This window comes from Schistocerca americana, chromosome 2, assembly GCF_021461395.2.
Source record: "Schistocerca americana isolate TAMUIC-IGC-003095 chromosome 2, iqSchAmer2.1, whole genome shotgun sequence".
Taxonomy (NCBI): domain Eukaryota; kingdom Metazoa; phylum Arthropoda; class Insecta; order Orthoptera; family Acrididae; genus Schistocerca; species Schistocerca americana.
The window spans coordinates 796,056,395-796,078,896 of NC_060120.1; the positions used below are offsets into that span (position 1 = coordinate 796,056,395).

Below are 22,502 nucleotides of genomic sequence, written 5' to 3' on the forward strand. Positions count from 1 at the left end.
TAACCTAATAATTATAGACATATTTCAATATTTGATTACCAGAGGAAAATTGGGCTACTTTTACAAAATAAGTAAATAAAAATAAAAAATAATGATAAAACAAAATCAGCCAGCTGGTAAGTCAGTGCAGCAAAATGGATGTGGATGAAAACATCAAACTCATTACTGTGTAGATAGATGAAATATTGTTCTACATAGCGTGTAGCTACCAAATCTAACCAAAAGTTGTACCAGAGATCATGTGTTGTGCTTTACTTGTTTTATTTATTTCTGTGTTATCCTGTTAACAGCCGCGAGACATCCTGTGTGGAGCAGCTGATGAAGTTTTGGCAGTTCTTAAGAATGATCGATTAAAAGAGAGGGAAAAGAAGAAAGAAACAGAGTCATTACTCGGTAGTCTGACTGATGAAAGATTTGCCCTCTTGGTCAACCTTGGTAAAAAGATCACAGACTTTGGAACAGAAGAAAAAACACAGACCTCCGGTATGTGTAGGATATTTTATTGTAAGCTCTTGTGTTTAGGGATAGAAAGCCTCAAGTGTTTCTCACCTTGGATATTAGAGTGATTTATGCACATACTATTGATTTGGAAGAGAAATTTGTATTATTGTACCTATAATGGCATAACACTGCTCTCAAATTGTAAATATTGTGGAATACACAATTACTAAAACATTCCAGCTATAAAAGAGATAATGTACCCGTACTAAAATAATATGATATGTAAACAGTTTTCCTTCATCTGCATCTAATGTCCGAATTTGCTGGATGATAAAGAATATGAATGCCAAATCCTGTTCTAGACAGATTTCACTATGTTCTGATTAAGGGTATTTAACATATTCCCATAAAATAATTTACTGCATGATTCTCAAGAAGTCATTAGATGCCTTCACTCAGTTATATTTAAGAATATCAGTTGCTTAACATGCAGAATCCGTTTATGCACATTCATATTGAATTTTGGTGTGCTACTATTATTTTCTAGGCAGTGTATAGTTGTCTGTTTACTGCTGTACATTGCATGTTTTTCCCTTTATTACTTGGGTGTGTGTTATGTCACTTAATGGTTGCCATGCTTTAACGCTCTATGCATTTCCTGTCCTGTTTAGAGTTCTCACTAGATTTGATAAGCATATATGATCTTTCTCCTACACATAATCTCACCTGTGTACAACTTATCTTTGAGACCATATCATTGCTTGACTCCTGGAAATAACCTTCTATTAACCTTAGGAACCTGGGCAACCACACATTTTAATCCTATATATTTTCTTTGATCAAGTTTCTTCAATACTGGAAGATTACTGTTTCCGTGGTGCTCAATGTTCACACCCACTTTGTTAATCATATTCTAAGGATCTTTCTGTACTGTGTGCTGTAGTGTTTTCAGAGAACCTTTTGGATTATTTTGTGAGGGAAAAAAGATTGAAAGGCTCGTAAGTGAGTGAACTTTGTAAGGGTTGGTTGTGGAAAGTCATTCGGCCCTTGCAGTCATGTGAGGCATAACGGGACAGTCGATAGGAAACCAATAATAGCATGCCGTTGGCAAATAAGATATAAAAACCCTACAAGTTGCCCTTCCTATTCAAGGATAGTGGGTGGGAACAGCAGAATAAATCAGGCTAATATGCTTACCTTCTTTGCTTCTTTGTGTATCGGTTATACTGCTATTTCCAATCTCTGCTCATTTTGTCTGTGATTGACCTCCACTATTTCTAATTTCTCATATGCTGTAACCCTGTATATCATGATGGGGTAAGCACTGTGGTCATGCTCATTGGTGCGCTAGAATCAAACAATCCATCGTCGGCATGTGTGTGAGCCAGCTTGCCAGTGGCCAACCATGACTAGTGCATGTGGCATGGCACCTGCCATGCCATCTGTCGGAGCTGTTCCCTATATAAGGCCAGTGCAGCAGGTGCTCATCTTTGGATATATTCTATTGCTTTGTACTGTTTCTATACTTGTGTGCACTTGAATGTGGATTAATAAACTCTTGTCTTTTGTGGCCCCACTACTGCGTGTGTTTTAAATTAGGACATCTTATTTTCATATTTTGTCTGTTTCTTACACTTCATTCTTGATTCGCTTTTATCGTATTCTGACACTGTGATCTTAGTCTCAGTCTTCTTGGTTTACTTTTATGTATACCCCTAATAAAATTCTGCTTCCTCCACCTCCATTTCTCATTTGTGGGCAAATGAACACCATGTTATAAGCAATCGGAGATCCAACATTTCTATTTGTGTCAGGCTGATTAACAGAATTCCATTTTCTTCTCTATTTTATCAATCTTTTATAAATAAGGGACACCTGGATATTGGTTATGTAAACATGTCGCTTCATTCTGAGCATGTTTTATTGTTGGAAACTCCTTCGCAAATAACTGCTAGTTGCATTGTAAGTGTATTTTCAATGTTGCAGGCAATGACCCTGACAATTTATTTTCTTTATCTTTATTCAGTACTACATATGGTGGAAGGAAACATTTTGTAGTAAACAGTTGTTAAACACAGAGATCAAAATATATCTGATCCAGAAAATTTTTATTAGTCTGATATTCAATGAGCTGCATACAATAAGCTGATTTAGTTAATAAATTGTCTCTGTTCTGATTTTTATTTTTTATTCTAGTTATTCATTTTTTTCTTTTTGTTGCCACTAAATTTCATTAATTACAAACTTGCTTTGGTAGATCAACTATGCTGTTACAAAATGCAATTTGAAATTTTCAGAGGAAAATATTGATGAAACATATGGCATAAATGTGCAGTTTGAAGAATCTGAGGAGGAAGATGATGAAGATATGTATGGTGAAATCCGTGAAGAAGAGGATGATGATGAAGGAGAAGAAGCAAAGCTGGACCGTGCAATTCATGCCGAAAATGTGAGTGTGGTAATATGTTTAAGCTAATAGTTGCTGCACTGAACATGTGCCACTTTAGGGGATGTATTTGGAAAATATTTGCTTTGTTTATTATTTTTTGTATCTTTTGTAGAATGTCTACAATGTTTTAATGTTTTACATAATATACTTACCAAAATATTTTCAACTGCCTGTTTAATCATCTGTGAGAAAAGAATCGTTTGCTCAAAATATTATATTACGACAAGAAAAATAATGAAACTTCCTGGCAGATTAAAACTGTGTGCTGGGCCGAGACTCGAACTCAGGACCTTTGCCTTTCACGGGCAAGTGCTCTACCAACTGAGCTACTCAAGCACGACTCACGCCCCGCCCTCACAGCTTTACTTCTGCCAGTACCTCGTCTCCTACCTCCCAAACTTTACACAAGCTCTCCTTTCAGGAGTGCTAGTTCTGCAAGGTTCGCAGTAGAGCTTCTGTAAAGTTTGGGAGGTAGGAGACAAGGTACTGGCATAAGTAAAGCTGTGGGGGTGGGGCGTGAGTCGTGCTTGGGTAGCTCAGTTAGTAGAGCATGTGCCCGTGAAAAGCAAAGGTCCCGAGTTCGAGTCTCGGTCCGGCACACAGTTTTAATCTGCCAGGAAGTTTCATATCAGCGCACACTCCGCTACAGAGTGAAAATTTCATTCAAGAAAAATAATAACTGTAAATGCAGGATCTATCAGGATGTTGTGTAGGGAATGAATTTTTCTGATAATGTTGCAATAATAGATAGCACAGGACAGCAAGTGCAACAACATACAGCTAAGAGTTCTCTTCCCTCTGTGACAGTACAAGTAAGAACAACAGACACATTCAGAATTTTAGAATAACAAGTTATCTGTATAGTAGTGAATGTGATAATGGAAAATACTGGGCTGTATGAAGTTCTTTTCAGATCAACCATCCAGTATCTAGTTCACAGACAGATGTTTCGTGCCACACACTCCCTCTTTTTACTTCAGCCACGACAGATGGTCATGTTATGTTTTAGGTCAGTGTATTCTAATCCGTACTGCCTACTTGAATATGATAATGGAAAATACTGGGCTGTATGAAGTTCTTTTCAGATCAACCATCCAGTATTTAGTTCACAGACAGATGTTTCATGCCACACACTCCCTCTTTTTACTTCAGCCACAACAGATGGTCATGTTATGTTTTAGGTCAGTGTATTCTAATCCGTACTGTTCTTTCAACAAATTACCACTCCCTCCCCTCCCCCAAACACACATGCAGCATGACTATATCTCTGTGCACAAATTGTAACCATGCACATATTCCGTACATTCGTATTCCTGTTCCCCCTCCCGTGTGTACGTACATGGGTGTGTGTTTTGAACACTAGAAAGGGCTTTTATCATATTATGCTACATACATTGAATATTTTTTAACATAATCACCCTGGGGATTGAGACATTAGTTGTAATAGTGATTAGCTTTCCTCTCTGTCTGCAAAATAGCTACCATCAGCAGGGAAAGCTAATTTATAATTGTCACAGTTTCATGCTGCTACGTCAGTTCTACAACTTCCTCAGTTATTGTAATAGCACCTTTTCGATTACCCATCCTTTTTCAACAGCCTTCCACCTTTCCCCAAAATTGAAAAAGTGGGTGGATGATATTTCACCTCAGATGAGGAACTGCTAGACATTGACATGGCTTGATTGAGAGTCAGTAGCATTTTTGCAGAAGATGGAAAAGCTGTACACTGTGCTCTACGAGGTGCTATCCAAAATTTTTGGGACTGGTGCTGCCATCTGTTGAAAACCTTACCTTTGGACTAATGGTCACCATCACCCTTGAAGTAGTTCCTATACGCATGTACACACCGGTCCCAGCACTTCTGCCATTGGTCAAACGTTTTCTGGAAGTCCTGTTCTTTGAGGGTGTTTTTCATCGCAAGCGATGCTTCTTGAATTCTCTCTAGTGTGTTGAACCAACAGTCTTTCAACTTGAGTTTCAGTTTTGAGAATAGAGCAAAGTCGCAAGGTGCCAAATCTAGCAAGTACAGTGGGTGAGGTACAACTGCCATGTTGTTTTGTAGCAAAAGGTCCTGGTGAGCAAGGACATGTGACAGGGTGCGGTCTTGTGATGCAGCAGCCAGTTCCCGTGACACCAAAGTTCGCACCATCAACGCTGCATGTTTTCATGGAGCCATCGCAAAACATCACAGTAGTATGCGGAATTCACTGTTTGGTTGGGTGGGATGAATTCTTTGTGCACAATTTCCTTAGTACCAAAGAAAATGATGATTATGCTCTTCACTTTGCTCTTCACCTGCCTCGCTTTTTTATCTTGGAGAGCCCGGGCTCTTCCACTGGGACGATTGTTGCTTTGTCTCTGGGTCATAACCATAAATCCAGCTCTTGTCACTGGTGATAACCCGTGACAAGAAGGTTGGATCGTCAGATGTGGCCTGATGAAGGTCTGTGCACACTTCAACACCCTGTGCCTTCTGATTGGCAGTCAAGGTCCTTGGCACAAATTTTGCAGCAACACGATGCATGCCCGATTGCGACACGATGTATGCCCGATTCATCAGTCTGCATTTGTTGACAAGTCCCATAAACAATACCCACTTCATCCACAAGGTCTTGAACGGTTCGACGTCGATCCTCACGAACCAGTTGTTGAAGTTTGGCAACAAGGTCTGGCATTGTGCGGCTAACGGACCTTCCAGTGTGAGCATCATCTTCAATGTCTGTACGGCTGGCCCTGAACTGAGCATGCCACTCAAACACATGCTTACTGCTCATGCTCTGCCCCCAAACACTTGATGAATCATTGCAAGGGTCTCCGTAGCACTTTTCCCGAGATTCGCACAGAATTTGATACACACGCGCTGTTCTGTTCGTGGATTCATTGTAAAATCGCCACACACCAAACACAGAGTATTACGGAAATCACTGTGGACACACAACCCATCCTCCCAGCTGAATGCTACTCCGCACACTGACTTATCAGATATGCAGCTCTGGCCACCTAACGCTGCAAAGATCCACCTCATACATCTGCAACATTGATGTTCATTCCTTTTATGTTGTATGTAAACATTGTCAGGATAAAATACTCTGAGTGGACTTTACCATGAGTGTAAACCCACACTAACTTCTTCTTCATTGCCCACTTGCAGTTTCCTGAGTATGTTTGTAAATCAGTGGCTTCCATCATTGTCTATCTTTTATTTATTTATTTATTTACACGTCAAGTACCACAGGACCAAATTGAGGAGCAAATCTCCAAGGTCATAGACTGTGTCAGTACATGAAATTATAACATAAAAGTAATAACAGATAAAAATAAAATCCTTATGAACCGAAAAAAGTCAATCCATAAGTTAAAGTGAATGCAATCAACAATACAAGAAGAATCAGCTTAATTTTCAAGGAAATCCTCGACAGAATAGGAGTAGTGACCCATGAAGAAACTCTTCATTTTCAATTTGAAAGTGCTTGGATTATTGCCAAGATTTTTGAATTCGAGTGGTAGCTTATTAAAACTGGATGCAGCAGTATACTGCACACCTTTCTGTACAAGAGTTAAGGAAGTCCAATTCAAATGCAGGTTTGATTTCTGCCGAGTATTAACTGAGTGAAAGCTGCTTATTCTTGGGAATAAGCTAATCTTGTTAACAAGAAATGACAGTAAGGGATATATATATATATATATATATATATATATATATATATATATATATATATATATCTATAAAAAGAAAGATGATGAAACTTACCAAACAAAAGCGCTGGCAGGTCGATAGACACACAAACAAACACAAACATACACACAAAATTCTAGCTTTCGCAACCAATGGTTGCCTCGTCAGGAAAGAGGGAAGGAGAAGGAAAGACAAAAGGATATGGGTTTTAAGGGAGAGGGTAAGGAGTCATTCCAATCACGGGAGCGGAAAGACTTACCTTAGGGGGAAAAAAGGACAGGTATACACTCGCACACACACACATATCCATCCACACATACACAGACACAAGCAGACATTTGTAAAGGCAAAGACAAAGGCAAAGAGTTTGGGCATTTTTTGGGCAGAGATGTCAGTCGGGGCGGATGTACAGAGGCAAAGATGAAGTTGAAAGACAGGTGAGGTATGAGCGGCGGCAAATTGAAATTAGAAATTAGCGGAGATTGAGGCCTGGCGGATAGCGAGAAGAAAGGATATGCTGAAGGGCAAGTTCCCATCTCCGGAGTTCTGACAGGTTGGTGTTAGTGGGAAGTATCCAGATAACCCGGACGGTGTAACACTGTGCCAAGATGTGCTGGCCGTGCACCAAGGCATGTTTAGCCACAGGGTGATCCTCATTACCAACAAACACTGTCTGCCTGTGTCCATTCATGCGAATGGACAGTTTGTTGCTGGTCATTCCCACATAGAACGCTTCACAGTGTAGGCAGGTCAGTTGGTAAATCACGTGGGTGCTTTCACATGTGGCTCTGCCTTTGATCGTGTACACCTTCCGGGTTACAGGACTGGAATAGGTGGTGGTGGGAGGGTGCATGGGACAGGTTTTACACCGGGGGCGGTTACAGGGGTAGGAGTCAGAGGGTAGGGAAGGTGGTTTGGGGATTTCATAGGGATGAACTAAGAGGTTGCGAAGGTTAGGTGGACGGCGGAAAGACACTCTTGGTGGAGTGGGGAGGATTTCATGAAGGATAGATCTCATTTCAGGGCAGGATTTGAGGAAGTCGTATCCCTGCTGGAGAGCCACATTCAGAATCTGATCCAGTCCCGGAAAGTATCCTGTCACAAGTGGGGCACTTTTGGGGTTCTTCTGTGGAAGGTTCCGGGTTTGAGGAGATGAGGATGTGGCTCTGGTTATTTGCTTCTGTACCAGGTCGGGAGGGTAGTTACGGGATGCAAAAGCTGTTTTCAGGTTGTTGGTGTAATGGTTCAAGGATTCTGGACTGGAGCAGATTCGTTTGCCACGAAGACCTAGGCTGTAGGGAAGGGACCGTTTGATGTGGAATGTGTGGCAGCTGTCATAATGGAGGTACTGTTGCTTGTTGGTGGGTTTAATGTGGACGGACGTGTGAAGCTGGCCATTGGACAGGTGGAGGTCAACGTCAAGGAAAGTGGCATGGGATTTGGAGTAGGACCAGGTGAATCTGATGGAACCAAAGGAGTTGAGGTTGGAGAGGAAATTCTGGAGTTCTTCTTCACTGTGAGTCCAGATCACGAAAATGTCATCAATAAATCTGTACCAAACTTCGGGTTGGCAGGCCTGGGTAACCAGGAAGGCTTCCTCTAAGCGACCCATGAATAGGTTGGCATACGAGGGGGCCATCCTGGTACCCATGGCTGTTCCCTTTAATTGTTGGTATGTCTGGCCTTCAAAAGTGAAGAAGTTGTGGGTCAGGATGAGCTGGCTAAGGTAATGAGGAAAGAGGTTTTAGGTAGGGCGGCAGGTGATCGGCGTGAAAGGAAGTGCTCCATCGCAGCGAGGCCCTGGACATGCGGAATATTTGTGTATAAGGAAGTGGCATCAATGGTTACAAGGATGGTTTCCGGGGGTAACAGACTGGGTAGGGATTCCAGGCGTTTGAGAAAGTGGTTGGTGTCTTTGATGAAGGATGGGAGACTGCATGTAATGGGTTGAAGGTGTTGATCTACGTAGGCAGAGATGCGTTCGGTGGGGGCTTGGTAACCAGCTACAATGGGACGGCCGGGATGATTGGGTTTGTGAATTTTGGGAAGAAGGTAGAAGGTAGGGGTGCGGGGTGTTGGTGGGGTCAGGAGGTTGATGGAGTCGGGTGAAAGGTTTTGTAGGGGGCCTAAGGTTCTGAGGATTCCTTGAAGCTCCGCCTGGACATCAGGAATGGGATTGCCTTGGCAAACTTTGTAAGTAGTGTTGTCTGAAAGCTGACGCAGTCCCTCAGCCACATACTCCCGACGATCAAGTACCACAGTTGTGGAACCCTTGTCCGCCGGAAGAATGACGATGGATCGGTCAGCCTTCAGATCACGGATAGCCTGGGCTTCAGCAGTGGTGATGTTGGGAGTAGGATTAAGGTTTTTTAAAAAGGATTGAGAGGCAAGGCTGGAAGTCAGAAATTCCTGGAAGGTTAGGAGAGGGTGATTTTGAGGAAGAGGAGGTGGGTCCCGCTGTGACGGAGGACGGAACTGTTCCAGGCATGGTTCAATTTGGATAGTGTCTTGGGGAGTTGGATCCTTAGGAGTAGGATTAGGATCATTTTTCTTCGTGGCAAAGTGATATTTCCAGCAGAGAGTACGGGTGTAGGACAGTAAATCTTTGACGAGGGCTGTTTGGTTAAATCTGGGAGTGGGGCTGAAGGTGAGGCCTTTGGATAGGACAGAGGTTTCGGATTGGGAGAGAGGTTTGGAGGAAAGGTTAACTACTGAATTGGGGTGTTGTGGTTCCAGATTGCGTTGATTGGAATTTTGAGGTTTTGGAGGGAGTGGAGCTGGAAGTGGAATGTTTCCCTCTATTATATATATATATATATATATATATATATATATATATATATATATATATATATATATATATATATATATATATATAAACAAAGATGAGGTGACTTACCGAACAAAAGCGCTGGCAGGTCGATAGACACACAAACAAACACAAACACACACACAAAATTCAAGCTTTCGCAACAAACTGTTGCCTCATCAGGAAAGAGGGAAGGAGAGGGGAAGACGAAAGGAAGTGGGTTTTAAGGGAGAGGGTAAGGAGTCATTCCAATCCCGGGAGCGGAAAGACTTGCCTTAGGGGGAAAAAAGGACAGGTATACACTCGCACACACACACATATCCATCCACACATACAGACACATTCCCATGTGGAATGTTTCCTTCCATTATATATATATCGACCTGCCAGCGCTTTTGTTCGGTAAGTCACCTCATCTTTGTTTTATATAAAGCAAAGATGAGGTGACTTACCGAACAAAAGCGCTGGCAGGTCGATAGACACACAAACAAACACAAACATACACACAAAATTCAAGCTTTCGCAACCGCAACAAACTGTTGCCTCATCAGGAAAGAGGGAAGGAGAGGGGAAGACGAAAGGAAGTGGGTTTTAAGGGAGAGGGTAAGGAGTCATTCCAATCCCGGGAGCGGAAAGACTTACCTTAGGGGGAAAAAAGGACAGGTATACACTCGCACACACGCACATATCCATCCACACATATACAGACACAAGCAGGCATATTTAAAGACAAAGAGTTTGGGCAGAGATGTCAGTCGAGGCAGAAGTGCAGAGGCAAAGATGTTGTTGAATGACAGGTGAGGTACGAGTGGCAGCAACTTGAAATTAGCGGAGATTGAGGCCTGGTGGATAACGGGAAGAGAGGATATATTGAAGAGCAAGTTCCCATCTCCGGAGTTCGGATAGGTTGGTGTTAGTGGGAAGTATCCAGATAACCCGGACGGTGTAACACTGCGCCAAGATGTGCTGGCCGTGCACCAAGGCATGTTTAGCCACAGGGTGATCCTCATTACCAACAAACACTGTCTGCCTGTGTCCATTCATGCGAATGGACAGTCTGTTGCTGGTCATTCCCACATAGAATGCATCACAGTGTAGGCAGGTCAGTTGGTAGATCACGTAGGTGCTTTCACACGTGGCTCTGCCTTTGATCGTGTACACCTTCCGGGTTACAGGACTGGAGTAGGTGGTGGTGAGAGGGTGCATGGGACAGGTTTTACACCGGGGGCGGTTACAAGGGTAGGAGCCAGAGGGTACGGTAGGTGGTTTGGGGATTTCGTAGGGATGAACTAAGAGGTTACGAAGGTTAGGTGGACGGTGGAAAGACACTCTTGGTGGAGTGGGGAGGATTTCATGAAGGATGGATCTCATTTCAGGGCAGGATTTGAGGAAGTCATATCCCTGCTGGAGAGCCACATTCAGAATCTGATCCAGTCCCGGAAAGTATCCTGTCACAAGTGGGTCACTTTCGTGGTTCTTCTGTGGGAGGTTCTGGGTTTGAGAGGATGAGGAAGTGGCTCTGGTTATTTGCTTCTGTACCAGGTCGGGAGGGTAGTTGCGGGATGCGAAAGCTGTTGTCAGGTTGTTGGTGTAATGCTTCAGGGATTCTGGACTGGAGCAGATTCGTTTGCCACGAAGACCTAGGCTGTAGGGAAGGGACCGTTTGATGTGGAATGTGTGGCAGCTGTCTTAATGGAGGTACTGTTGCTTGTTGGTGGGTTTGATGTGGACGGACGTGTGAAGCTGGCCATCGGACAGGTGAAGGTCAACATGAAGGAAAGTGGCGTGGGATTTGGAGTAGGACCAGGTGAATCTGATGGAACCAAAGGAGTTGAGGTTGGAGAGGAAACTCTGGAGTTCTTCTTCACTGTGAGTCCAGATCATGAAGATGTCATCAATAAATCTGTACCAAACTTTGGGTTGGCAGGCCTGGGTAACCAAGAAGGCTTCCTCTAAGCGACCCATGAATAGGTTGGCGTACGAAGGGGCCATCCTGGTACCCATGGCTGTTCCCTTTAATTGTTGGTATGTCTGGTCTTCAAAAGTGAAGAAGTTGTGGGTCAGGATGAAGCTGGCTAAGGTAATGAGGAAAGGGGTTTTAGGTAGGGTGGCAGGTGATCGGCGTGAAAGGAAGTGCTCCATCGCAGCGAGGCCCTGGACGTGCGGGATATTTGTGTATAAGGAAGTGGCATCAATGGTTACAAGGATGGTTTCTGGGGGTAACGGATTGGGTAAGGATTCCAGGCGTTCGAGAAAGTGGTTGGTGTCTTTGATGAAGGATGGGAGACTGCATGTAATGGGTTGAAGGTGTTGATCTACGTAGGCAGAGATACGTTCTGTGGGGGCTTGGTAACCAGCTACAATGGGGCGGCCGGGATGATTGGGTTTGTGAATTTTAGGAAGAAGGTAGAAGGTAGGGGTGCGGGGTGTCGGTGGGGTCAGGAGGTTGATGGAGTCAGGTGAAAGGTTTTGTAGGGGGCCTAAGGTTCTGAGGATTCCTTGAAGCCACGCCTGGACATCAGGAATGGGATTACCTTGGCAAACTTTGTATGTGGTGTTGTCTGAAAGCTGACACAGTCCCTCAGCCACATACTCCCGATGATCAAGTACCACGGTCGTGGAACCCTTGTCCGCCGGAAGAATGACGATGGACCGGTCAGCCTTCAGATCACGGATAGCCTGGGCTTCAGCAGTGGTGATGTTGGGAGTAGGATTAAGGTTTTTTAAGAAGGATTGAGAGGCAAGGCTGGAAGTCAGAAATTCCTGGAAGGTTTGGAGAGGGTGATTTTGAGGAAGAGGAGGTGGGTCCCACTGTGACGGAGGACGGAACTGTTCCAGGCAGGGTTCAATTTGGATAGTGTCTTGGGGAGTTGGATCATTAGGGGTAGGATTAGGATCATTTTTCTTCGTGGCAAAGTGATACTTCCAGCAGAGAGTACGAGTGTAGGACAGTAAATCTTTGACGAGGGCTGTTTGGTTGAATCTGGGAGTGGGGCTGAAGGTGAGGCCTTTGGATAGGACAGAGGTTTCGGATTGGGAGAGAGGTTTGGAGGAAAGGTTAACTACTGAATTAGGGTGTTGTGGTACCAGATTGTGTTGATTGGAATTTTGAGGTTTTGTAGGGAGTGGAGCTGGAAGTGGGAGATTGAGTAGATGGGAGAGACTGGGTTTGTGTGCAATGAGAGGTGGTTGAGGTTTGCTGGAAAGGTTGTGAAGGGTGAGTGAGTTGCCTTTCCGGAGGTGGGAAACCAGGAGATTGAATAGTTTTTTGAGGTGAATCTCCTGGTTTCGCAACAAACGGTTGCTTCATCAGAAAAGAGGGAAGGAGAGGGAAAGACGAAAGGATGTGGGTTTTAAGGGAGAGGGTAAGGAGTCATTCCAATCCCGGGAGCGGAGGGACTTACCTTAGGGGGAAAAAGGGACAGGTATACACTCGCACACACACACACACACACACACACACACACACACACACACACATATCCATCTGCACATACACAGACACAAGTAGACAAGTAGACCTCTTAAGTTCATCCCTATGAAATCCCCAAACCACCTTCCCTACCCTCTGGCTCCTACCCTTGTAACTGCCCCCGGTGTAAAACCTGTCCCATGCACCCTCCCACCACCACCTACTCCAGTCCTGTAACCCGGAAGGTGTACACGATCAAAGACAGAGCCATGTGTGAAAGCACCCACGTGATTTACCAACTGACCTGCCTACACTGTGAAGATTTCTATGTGGGAATGACCAGCAACAAACTGTCCATTCACATGAATCGACACAGGCAGACAGTGTTTGTTGGTAATGAGGATCACCTTGTGGCTAAACATGCCTTGATGCACGGCCAGCACATCTTGGCACAGTGTTACACCGCCCGGGTTATCCGGATACTTCCCACTAACACCAACCTGTCAGAACTCCGGAGATGGGAACTTGCCCTTCAGTATATCCTCTCTTCTCGTTATCCGCCAGGCCTCAATCTCCGCTAATTTCAGTTTGCCGCTGCTCATACCTCACCTGTCTTTCAAGAACATCTTTGCCTCTGTACTTCCACCTTGACTGACATCTCTGCCCAAACTCTTTGCCTTTACAAATGTCTGCTTGTGTCTGTGTATGTGCAGATGGATATGTGTGTGTGTGTGCGCGCGAGTGTATACCTGTCCTTTTTTCCCCCTAAGTTAAGTCTTTCCGCTCCCAGGATTGGAATGACTCCTTACCCTCTCCCTTAAAACCCACATCCTTTCGTCTTTTCCTCTCCTTCCCTCTTTCCTGATGAAGCAACCATATGTTGCGAAAGCTTGAATTTTGTGTGTATGTTTGTGTTTGTTTGTGTGTCTATCGACCTGCCAGCCCTTTCGTTTGGAAAATCACATCATCATATATATATATATATATATATATATATATATATATATATATATATATATATATATAAAAAATAGAGGGAAACATTCCACGTGGGAAAAATATGTCTAAAAAGAAAGATGATGAAACTTACCAAACAAAAGCGCTGGCAGGTCGATAGACACACAAACAAACACAAACATACACACAAAATTCTAGCTTTCGCAACCAATGGTTGCCTCGTCAGGAAAGAGGGAAGGAGAAGGAAAGACAAAAGGATATGGGTTTTAAGGGAGAGGGTAAGGAGTCATTCCAATCCCGGGTATACATTGTATACCTGTCCTTTTTTCCCCCTAAGGTAAGTCTTTCCGCTCCCGGGATTGGAATGACTCCTTACCCTCTCCCTTAAAACCCATATCCTTTTGTCTTTCCTTCTCCTTCCCTCTTTCCTGACGAGGCAACCATTGGTTGCGAAAGCTAGAATTTTGTGTGTATGTTTGTGTGTCTATCGACCTGCCAGCGCTTTTGTTTGGTAAGTTTCATCATCTTTCTTTTTAGATGTATACCTGTCCTTTTTTCCCCCTAAGGTAAGTCTTTCCGCTCCCGGGATTGGAATGACTCCTTACCCTCTCCCTTAAAACCCATATCCTTTTCTCTTTCCTTCTCCTTCCCTCTTTCCTGACGAGGCAACCATTGGTTGCGAAAGCTAGAATTTTGTGTGTATGTTTGTGTTTGTTTGTGTGTCTATCGACCTGCCAGCGCTTTTGTTTGGTAAGTTTCATCATCTTTCTTTTTTTTTATATATATATATATATATATATATATATATATATATATATATATATATATGAAATCCTCCCCACTCCAACAAGAGTGTCTTTCCGCCGTCCACCTAACCTTCGTAACCTCTTAGTTCATCCCTATGAAATCCCCAAACCACCTTCCGTACCGTCTGGCTCCTACCCTTGTAACCGCCCCCTGTGTAAAACCTGTCCCATGCACCCTCCCACCACCACCACCACCTACTCCAGTCCTGTAACCCGGAAGGTGTACACGATCCAGGGCAGAGCCACGTGTGAAAGCACCCACGTGATTTACCAACTGACCTGTCTACACTGTGACGCATGCTATGTGGGAATGACCAGCAACAAACTGTCCATTCGCATGAATGGACACAGGCAGACAGTGTTTGTTGGTAATGAGGATCACCCTGTGGCTAAACATGCCTTGGTGCATGGCCAGCACATCTTGGCACAGTGTTACACCGTCCGGGTTACCTGGATACTTCCCACTAACTCCGGAGATGGGAACTTGCCCTTCAGTATATCCTCTCTTCCCGTTATCCACCAGGCCTCAATCTCCGCTAATTTCAAGTTGCCGCCACTCATACCTCACCTGTCATTCAACAACATCTTTGCCTCTGCACTTCCGCCTCGACTGACATCTCTACCCAAACTCTTTGCCTTTGAATATGTGTGCTTGTGTCTGTATATGTGTGGATGGATGTGTGTGTGTGTGTGTGTGTGTGTGTGTGTGCGCGCGAGTGTATACCCATCCTTTTTTCCCCCTAAGGTAAGTCTTTCCGCTCCCGGGATTGGAATGACTCCTTACCCTCTCCTTTAAAACCCACATCCTTTCGTCTTTCCCTCTCCTTCCCTCATTCCTGACGAAGCAACCGTGGTTGCGAAAGCTTGAAGTTTGTGTGTATGTGTGTGTTTGTGTGTCTATCGACCTGCCAGTGCTTTCTTTTGGTAAGTCACATCATCTTTGTTTTTAGATATAGAGAGGCCAATGTCAAAATACCCAGAGTCATGAACAGGGGCCGACAAGAGGTTTGTGAACTTACACCACTTATCGCCCAAACCGCCTGTTTATGAGCCAAAAGTATACTTTTAGAATGGGAAGAGTTACCCCAAAATATGATAACCATATGACATAAAGGAATGAAAATAAGCAAAGTAGACTAATTCTTATGTCAAATGATCACTCACTTCAGATACAGTTTGAAATAGTAAAAATTGCAGCATTAAGTCTTTGAACAAGATCCTGAACATGGGTTTTCCACGACAGTTTATTATCTGTCTGAACACCTAGAAATTTGAACTGTTCAGTTTCACTAATCATATGCCCATTCTGTGAAATTAAAACATCGTGTTTTGTTGAATTGTGTGTTAAAACTGTAATAACTGAATCTTACTGTGATTTGGCGTTAGTTTATTTTCTACATGCTGTTAACTGCACTATTTGAAACCGAGATAATGTTGCACACAACATCCTTTACTACCAAGCTAGTGTCATCAGCAAACAGAAATATTTCAGCTTTACTCATAATACTAGAGGAACTATCATTTATATAAATAAGGAACAGGAGTGGCCCCAACTCTGATCCCTGGGGCACCCCTCACTTGACCACACCCACTCAGACCCACATCACAGCTATTCTCAATATTGTGAATAATGATCTTTTGCTGTCTGTTGCTAAAGTAAGAGTTGACCAGTTGTGAGCTACTCCCTGTATTCTGTAATGGTCTGACTTCTGGAGCAATATTTTGTGATCAACACAATCAAACGCCTTAGTTAAATAAAAAAATATGCCTATCATTTGAAACCTTTTGTTTAAACCATCCAGTACCTCACAGAGAAAAGAGAAGCATTTTCAATTGTTAAACAACTTCTAAAGCAGAACTGTACATTTGATAGCAAATCGTGTGATTTAAAATGATCAATTATCCTTACACACGCAGCCTTTCAATAACTTTAGCAAAAACTGATGGCATAGAAATAGGTGTAAAATTATCTACATTATCCCTTTCTCTCTTTTTATAAAGTGGCTTTACTACTGAATACTTTAATCGTTCAGGAAACAAATATGGCTAAATACAGGGCTAACATGTGCAGCACAGTTCTTTAATATTCTGCTAGGCACCCCATCATAACTGTAGAGTCCTTAGTCTTCAGTGATTTAATTATTGACTCAATCTCCCCCTGTATCACAGAGGAGTATTTCAGACATCAGTCTCGGAAAGGCATTTGCCATGAAAGTTATATGATTCCGTGTAGAAACTAAATTTTTATTTAATTCACCAGCAATGCTCAGAAAATGATTGTCAAATAATGCACATATATCTGATTTATCAGAGCAGAAGTATTTTTACTGTGAACTGACTTTATATTGTCGACCTTGGGCTGCTGACCAGATACTTCCTTCACAACTGACCATATGGTTTCTGTGAATTAGCTATTCAATTTGCGTACCTAATAAAATTTTTAAGCACCTTACAGTAATGTTTGTAATGGGCTACTGTACCCTGATTGTGACTTCTTTTAACATTTTAATATAATTCCCGCTTTGCTCTTTGTGACTTCCTTATCCCACAAATCAGCCATCCAGGCTGCCTATTACTGCTAGTACCCCATTTAGAACGTTCTAATGGAAAGTAAATCTCAAAGAGCATGAGAAATGTGTTAAGGAAAGCATTGTATTTATCATCTACGTTATCGGCACTATAAACATCCTGCCACTCTTGTTCCTTGACAAGGTTTAAAAAACTCTCTATTGCTGTTGGATTAACTTTCCTACATAGTTTGTAATTATATGCGACATTTGTTTGACTACAAAAGTCTTCTAGTGTTAAAATTTGTGCATCATGATCTGAAAGGCCATTCACCCTTTTACTAACAGAGTGTCCATCTAGTGATGAAGAGTGAATAAAAATATTGTCTATGGCTGTACTACTGTTCCCCTGCACCGTACAAAAAAAAAAAAAAAAAAAAAAAAAAAAAAAAAAAAAAAAAAAAAAAAAAAAAAAAAAACAGTCTGCATGAGATCATATGAATTTAGGAGATCTACCAACATCATTTTTCTTGCATCATCATATACAAAATCTATATTGAAGTCACCACATATAACTAATTTCTGGTACTTCCTACAAAGTGAATCAAGAGGCCTCTCTAGCTTGAGCAGAAATGCTCTGAAGTCAAGAGTTAGGCGACCTATAAACAACAACAATTAGAAGTTTAGTATCACTAAATTCAACTGCCCCTGCCCAACATTCAAATATCTGTTCAGTGCAGTGCCGTGATACATCTATGGACTTAAATGGAATACTGCTTGTTATGTACATAGCCACTCCCCCACCTCGCAAGGAACTCCTTTAAAAACAGCCAGCTAATCTGTATCCTGGTAATGGAAGCCTCTGAATTGTCAAATTATTTAAGTGGTGCTCCGACATACCAGTAATTTCAGAATGAACATCTGTAAGCAGTTCAGTAACTTTATCTATGATACGGCTTATATTTTGATGAAATAAAACTTATCTTTTAGTTTTTAGTTTCTAAGTTACAAGTTTAACATGTAACTAATAAAGATATGACTTTTTTGTGTCAAAAATTTAATCCTTTCAATACAACCAAACTGATGGCTATTCTGGCATGTCATACCAACTAAATCTTTATTGCGATCAGTGATTGTGCAGAGGTCAAAGCATAAGGCCATTATTAATCAACTGCTGCCTACAGTTTCACAATATTTTAATTAAGAAAAGAGAAAATATGCGAAATTTCATGATGTTACATTAAAACCACTGTTTTCAAGTTATGTTCTTGAAAACTGCCATTTTAGTGGAATTAAATTTGTGTGTCCCTTGGTATAGTCAAGCTCTTACGTGACTGCAATGGATGTCTTATTGTCCATGGTGATTATGTTGAAGAATCGTCAGTCTATATCTATATTATCTTCACTTTATCACTTTCTGATATTCTGATCTCTTCACTTGTTTTAATTTGCATCCTGTGTTGAAGGCTGAAAAATATATTAGTATCCAGTGTTTGAATATTCATTCAGGGTAAAAGTTGTATGTGATTATTCACTCTGTAGGTTTCTAAATTTGTGTGATAGTATCGATAATTTCCTTTTGTATGGATGTCTTGACAATGCGCAATTGTTTCTGTTTCAGTTGGGTGGTGCAGAAGAGACCCGGAAGGAAAAAACTCTACATCCATTGGACATTGATGCCTATTGGCTTCAGCGTCGACTCAGCAAATTCTATGATGATGCTATGGTCTCTCAAGCTCGAGCAGCTGAAGTTTTAGCTGTACTACGAGATGCTGGGGATGATCGTGACTGTGAAAATCAACTTGTATTACTTTTGGGCTACAGCTGTTTTGACTTCATAAAGTTATTGAAGCGACATCGGCAGATGAGTAAGTAAAAACTACATTTAAAGTTCTGTTTTAACATGCTTTTTGAGGGAATTATTTTGTAAGAAAATTGTGATTGAAAGAGAAATAGCCAGTTACGCAAAAACTATAAGGGAATTGAAAGGAGTTTTGAAAATGTGAAATACAGCTAAGGTCTATAAGAATGCAGAATCCCATGGCAGTTTTATTTAATAAAATATTCTCTGTTTACGAGTCATGTCAAATGGTTAAAATGCCTTAAGCTTTTGGCCAAATAATGTGTGGTCATTGTCAAGTGAGATGGCTGCTGATGGATTGCTGGTATGCTCTTATATGCTTTGGCTGCTGACTGTGACATCTTTTATGTCTTGGCCTTGCGAGTTGGTAAGGACAGCATAAAAATAAGTCAGTGCACTGGTTACAAGCAATAAGTATTTTTATTGGTAACACAAAAAAGAATGTGAAAAGGTCTTCGGACGATTGGTATCTCAGAGAGAGAAATTCCTGACAGGAACAAATTTAGATGATTGGTGAATAACTACCAAGGTTTTAAAATGGCTTCAACGGCTGCAAGACGGAGAGGACCATTATCTGAAGAGCATAAATAGGCACTTCTTGGTGGGCTCAGAAGATGGCAGGAAGTCAAAGCTGGAACAAGAACAAGACCTAAATACTAAAATGAAATTGGTTGTTACCATGCAGTCCATAGAGGCTTAACTCGATTAAAACACAGTTCATGAGTCTGATGAAAATGTTGAAAAGCAAAGCTACTTCTGATAGAGATAAAGATTTCTCACAATAATCCAAATGGGTGTCTTAATTGAAGTTGGGTCTGTGTCTCATTAGTGGGCTGTCGGTGCTATGGCCGGTGCCCTGGTTGGCGATGTGGCTGGTGTGCTAAGGTCTTGATGGGTCGATGTCTGGATGAAGGTCACTACCAATTGATGGGCTATAGCCAGTAACAAGCATTGAGCTTGGAGCGAGAGTGCTTTGGTGACTTGTGTGTCCGTAACTTATCCCATTTATTTGTGTGGAATATGGGGCCGTACAGTTGAAGATGGAATCCAACCATGTTTCATTTCTGTTGATTCCTCACATCGTTGAGAGGTTAAGACTAGGTTAAAATGCAGACTGAAAAATCTGTGGTCCGACCAAGATTTCGATCCTGCGTCCTTTTCCAGGCTCGCGCTTTATCACAAGACCACAAGGCCCAACAGCTGGAGTATATAAGGGTATACCAGCAGCCCATCAGCTTTGATTTCAGTTGGCAATTGTCAAGGAGTGCTTGGTTGAAAGCTCGTAACATTTTAACCGCTTGATGCAACTGGAAACCTTTGCACATTATATTAAGGTCTATTCTCAGATTGCATATGTATGTGTTGCCTTGTTTCTTTTTTTGTTGTATTTCTTGTTCAGTGTCATATTAAAATAGACAAGATACTGACTTCGCACAACATAGGATCGACCACTGGTCAAATTAAAATCGCAGCTGCTACAAAAGGGAAGTATTGGTCATACGTGGGTTGATGTTTCAGTGGTGACATGGATATTCGGATAGTAAAGGCAAGGATGGGCGCAGGCTGGGCCAGAACTGTATATTGGCATTTGGCTTAATGACAGAGGGTTCTGGGGCAGCCAACAGCAGTGCCCATTATCAGTGACAGTTTCTGTGCATACATCAAAGCTCTTGGTTCATTCTCTGGCAGGGAATGTAGCTATCTCTATCACCACCAGTCAGGAGGTCTTCTCTGTTGGTCACCTTATTTGGCATGTTTAGGACTACACATTTTCTTTATAGACTGGCGTAAATAGGAGGCTTCAGTCATTGCGCTGATGAAATATTGGGAGAATTTCACAGTTACGTCTGATATATTGCCTGAGACCCATTTCTACATTTCCAGTCTTGTTTATAATCCTATCAACCATTCAATGTTTCAACTTTACAGTGAGTTGTTAGCTTTCCACTTAAGTCTCATTTGCTACGCAATGGAATCTTCCAATTTGAAAGCTACTGTGGTATTTTCCAAACATTTTCATGTACATACAGCTGCTTCTTTTGTTGATTGGCAACTAAAACTATTTTGTTGTTATTTGAGTGTTCTTCATAGTATTTAAGATGTGATACTGATATGTTATGTGTAATGTTGCATGTTTCTGAAATAAAAATTTAAGAAACCTCAACTTTTCGTATCAGGAATTCCTATTGATAATAGATGCACATCATACAGTCAGTTGTCACATATGAAACTGCAAGCATCGTAGTTAAGGAGGGGGCAGATAGCTTTTCGCCCCTTTGTTAAAAAGGCTATATACGGTTTTAACTGAAACATGTTGCGGTGATCTGCCTCGCATCTAAAATATCACTTTCTTATCCAATATCATTATGCATAACAAAGTGATTGGTATTCAAAATAAACAAACTTCCAGTTGTACAAATTAATTTGACCTGTGTTCAAATTTGCATTATTTGAATGACATCCCAAGCTTTAGTGATATTGGTGAGAACTCAATGTCTGGCATAGTGTGTCAGTTATACCTCTAATATTTTACTCTGAGGTGACAAAAGTCATTGGATACCCCCTAATATCGTGTCCAACCTCCTTTTGCTCAGCATAGTGCAGCAGTTTGATGTGGTGTGGACTCAGGTCTTTGGAAGTCCCCTGCAGAAGAGAACCGTGCTGCCTGCCTCCATAGCTGTCCGTAATTGTGAGAGTGTTGCCAGTGCAGGATTTTGTGCACGAACTGACCTGTTGTCCTACAAACGTTCAATGACATTCATGTTGAGTGACCTGGGTGGCCAGATCATTCACTCGAATTGTCCAGAATGTTCTTCAATCCAGCCGCGAACAATTGTGGCTCAGTGACAAGCCACATTCTCATCCATACAAATCCCATTGTTGTTTGGGAATATGAAGTCCATGAATGGCTGCAAATGGTTTCCAAACTGCCAAATACAGCCATTTCCAGTCAATGATCAATTCAGTTGGGCCAGAGGAACCAGTCCATTGCATATAAACACAGACCACACCTTTATGGAGCCACCACCAACTTGCACAGTGCCTTGTTGACAACTGAGGTCCAGGGCTTCATGAGGTCTGTGGTACCCTCAAACCCAACCTTCAGCTCTTACCAACTGAAATTGGGACTCATCTGACCAGGCCACAGCTTTTCAGTTGTTTAGGGTGCAATCAATATGGTCACCAGTCTAGGAGAGGTGCTGCAGATGAAGTCGTGCTGTTAGCAGAGGCACACTTGTTGGTCATCTGCTACCATAGCCCATTAATGCCAAATTTTCCGCACTGTTGAAACGGATATGTTCGTCGTATGTCCCACATTGAGTTCTGTGGTTATTTCGTGCAGTGTTGTTTGTTTGTTAGCACTGACAGCTCTATGCTAACACCATTGTTCTTGGTCATTAAGTGAAGCCCTGCGGCCACTGCATTGTCCATGGTGAGAGGTAATGCTTGAAATTTGGTATTCTTGGTGTACTGTTGACACTGTGGATCTGAGAATATTGAATTTCTCAACAGTTTGCAAAATGTAATGACCTCACATCTAGTGCCAACAGCCATTCGGTGTTCGAAGTCTGTTAATTTTCACC

General features: G+C 42.2%; 1 protein-coding gene across 1 annotated transcript in view; it reads left to right on the forward strand.

Moving 5' to 3' along the window:
* Positions 1–22,502, forward strand: part of LOC124595279 (putative U5 small nuclear ribonucleoprotein 200 kDa helicase) — a 115,118-nt gene that overhangs the window by 16,093 nt on the left and 76,523 nt on the right. Inside the window, exons 4-6 of the mRNA XM_047133957.1 lie at positions 291–483; positions 2,739–2,890; positions 18,679–18,925. Of these exons, the coding sequence (XP_046989913.1) occupies positions 291–483; positions 2,739–2,890; positions 18,679–18,925 (592 nt within the window). The remainder of the gene's footprint in view (positions 1–290; positions 484–2,738; positions 2,891–18,678; positions 18,926–22,502) is intronic.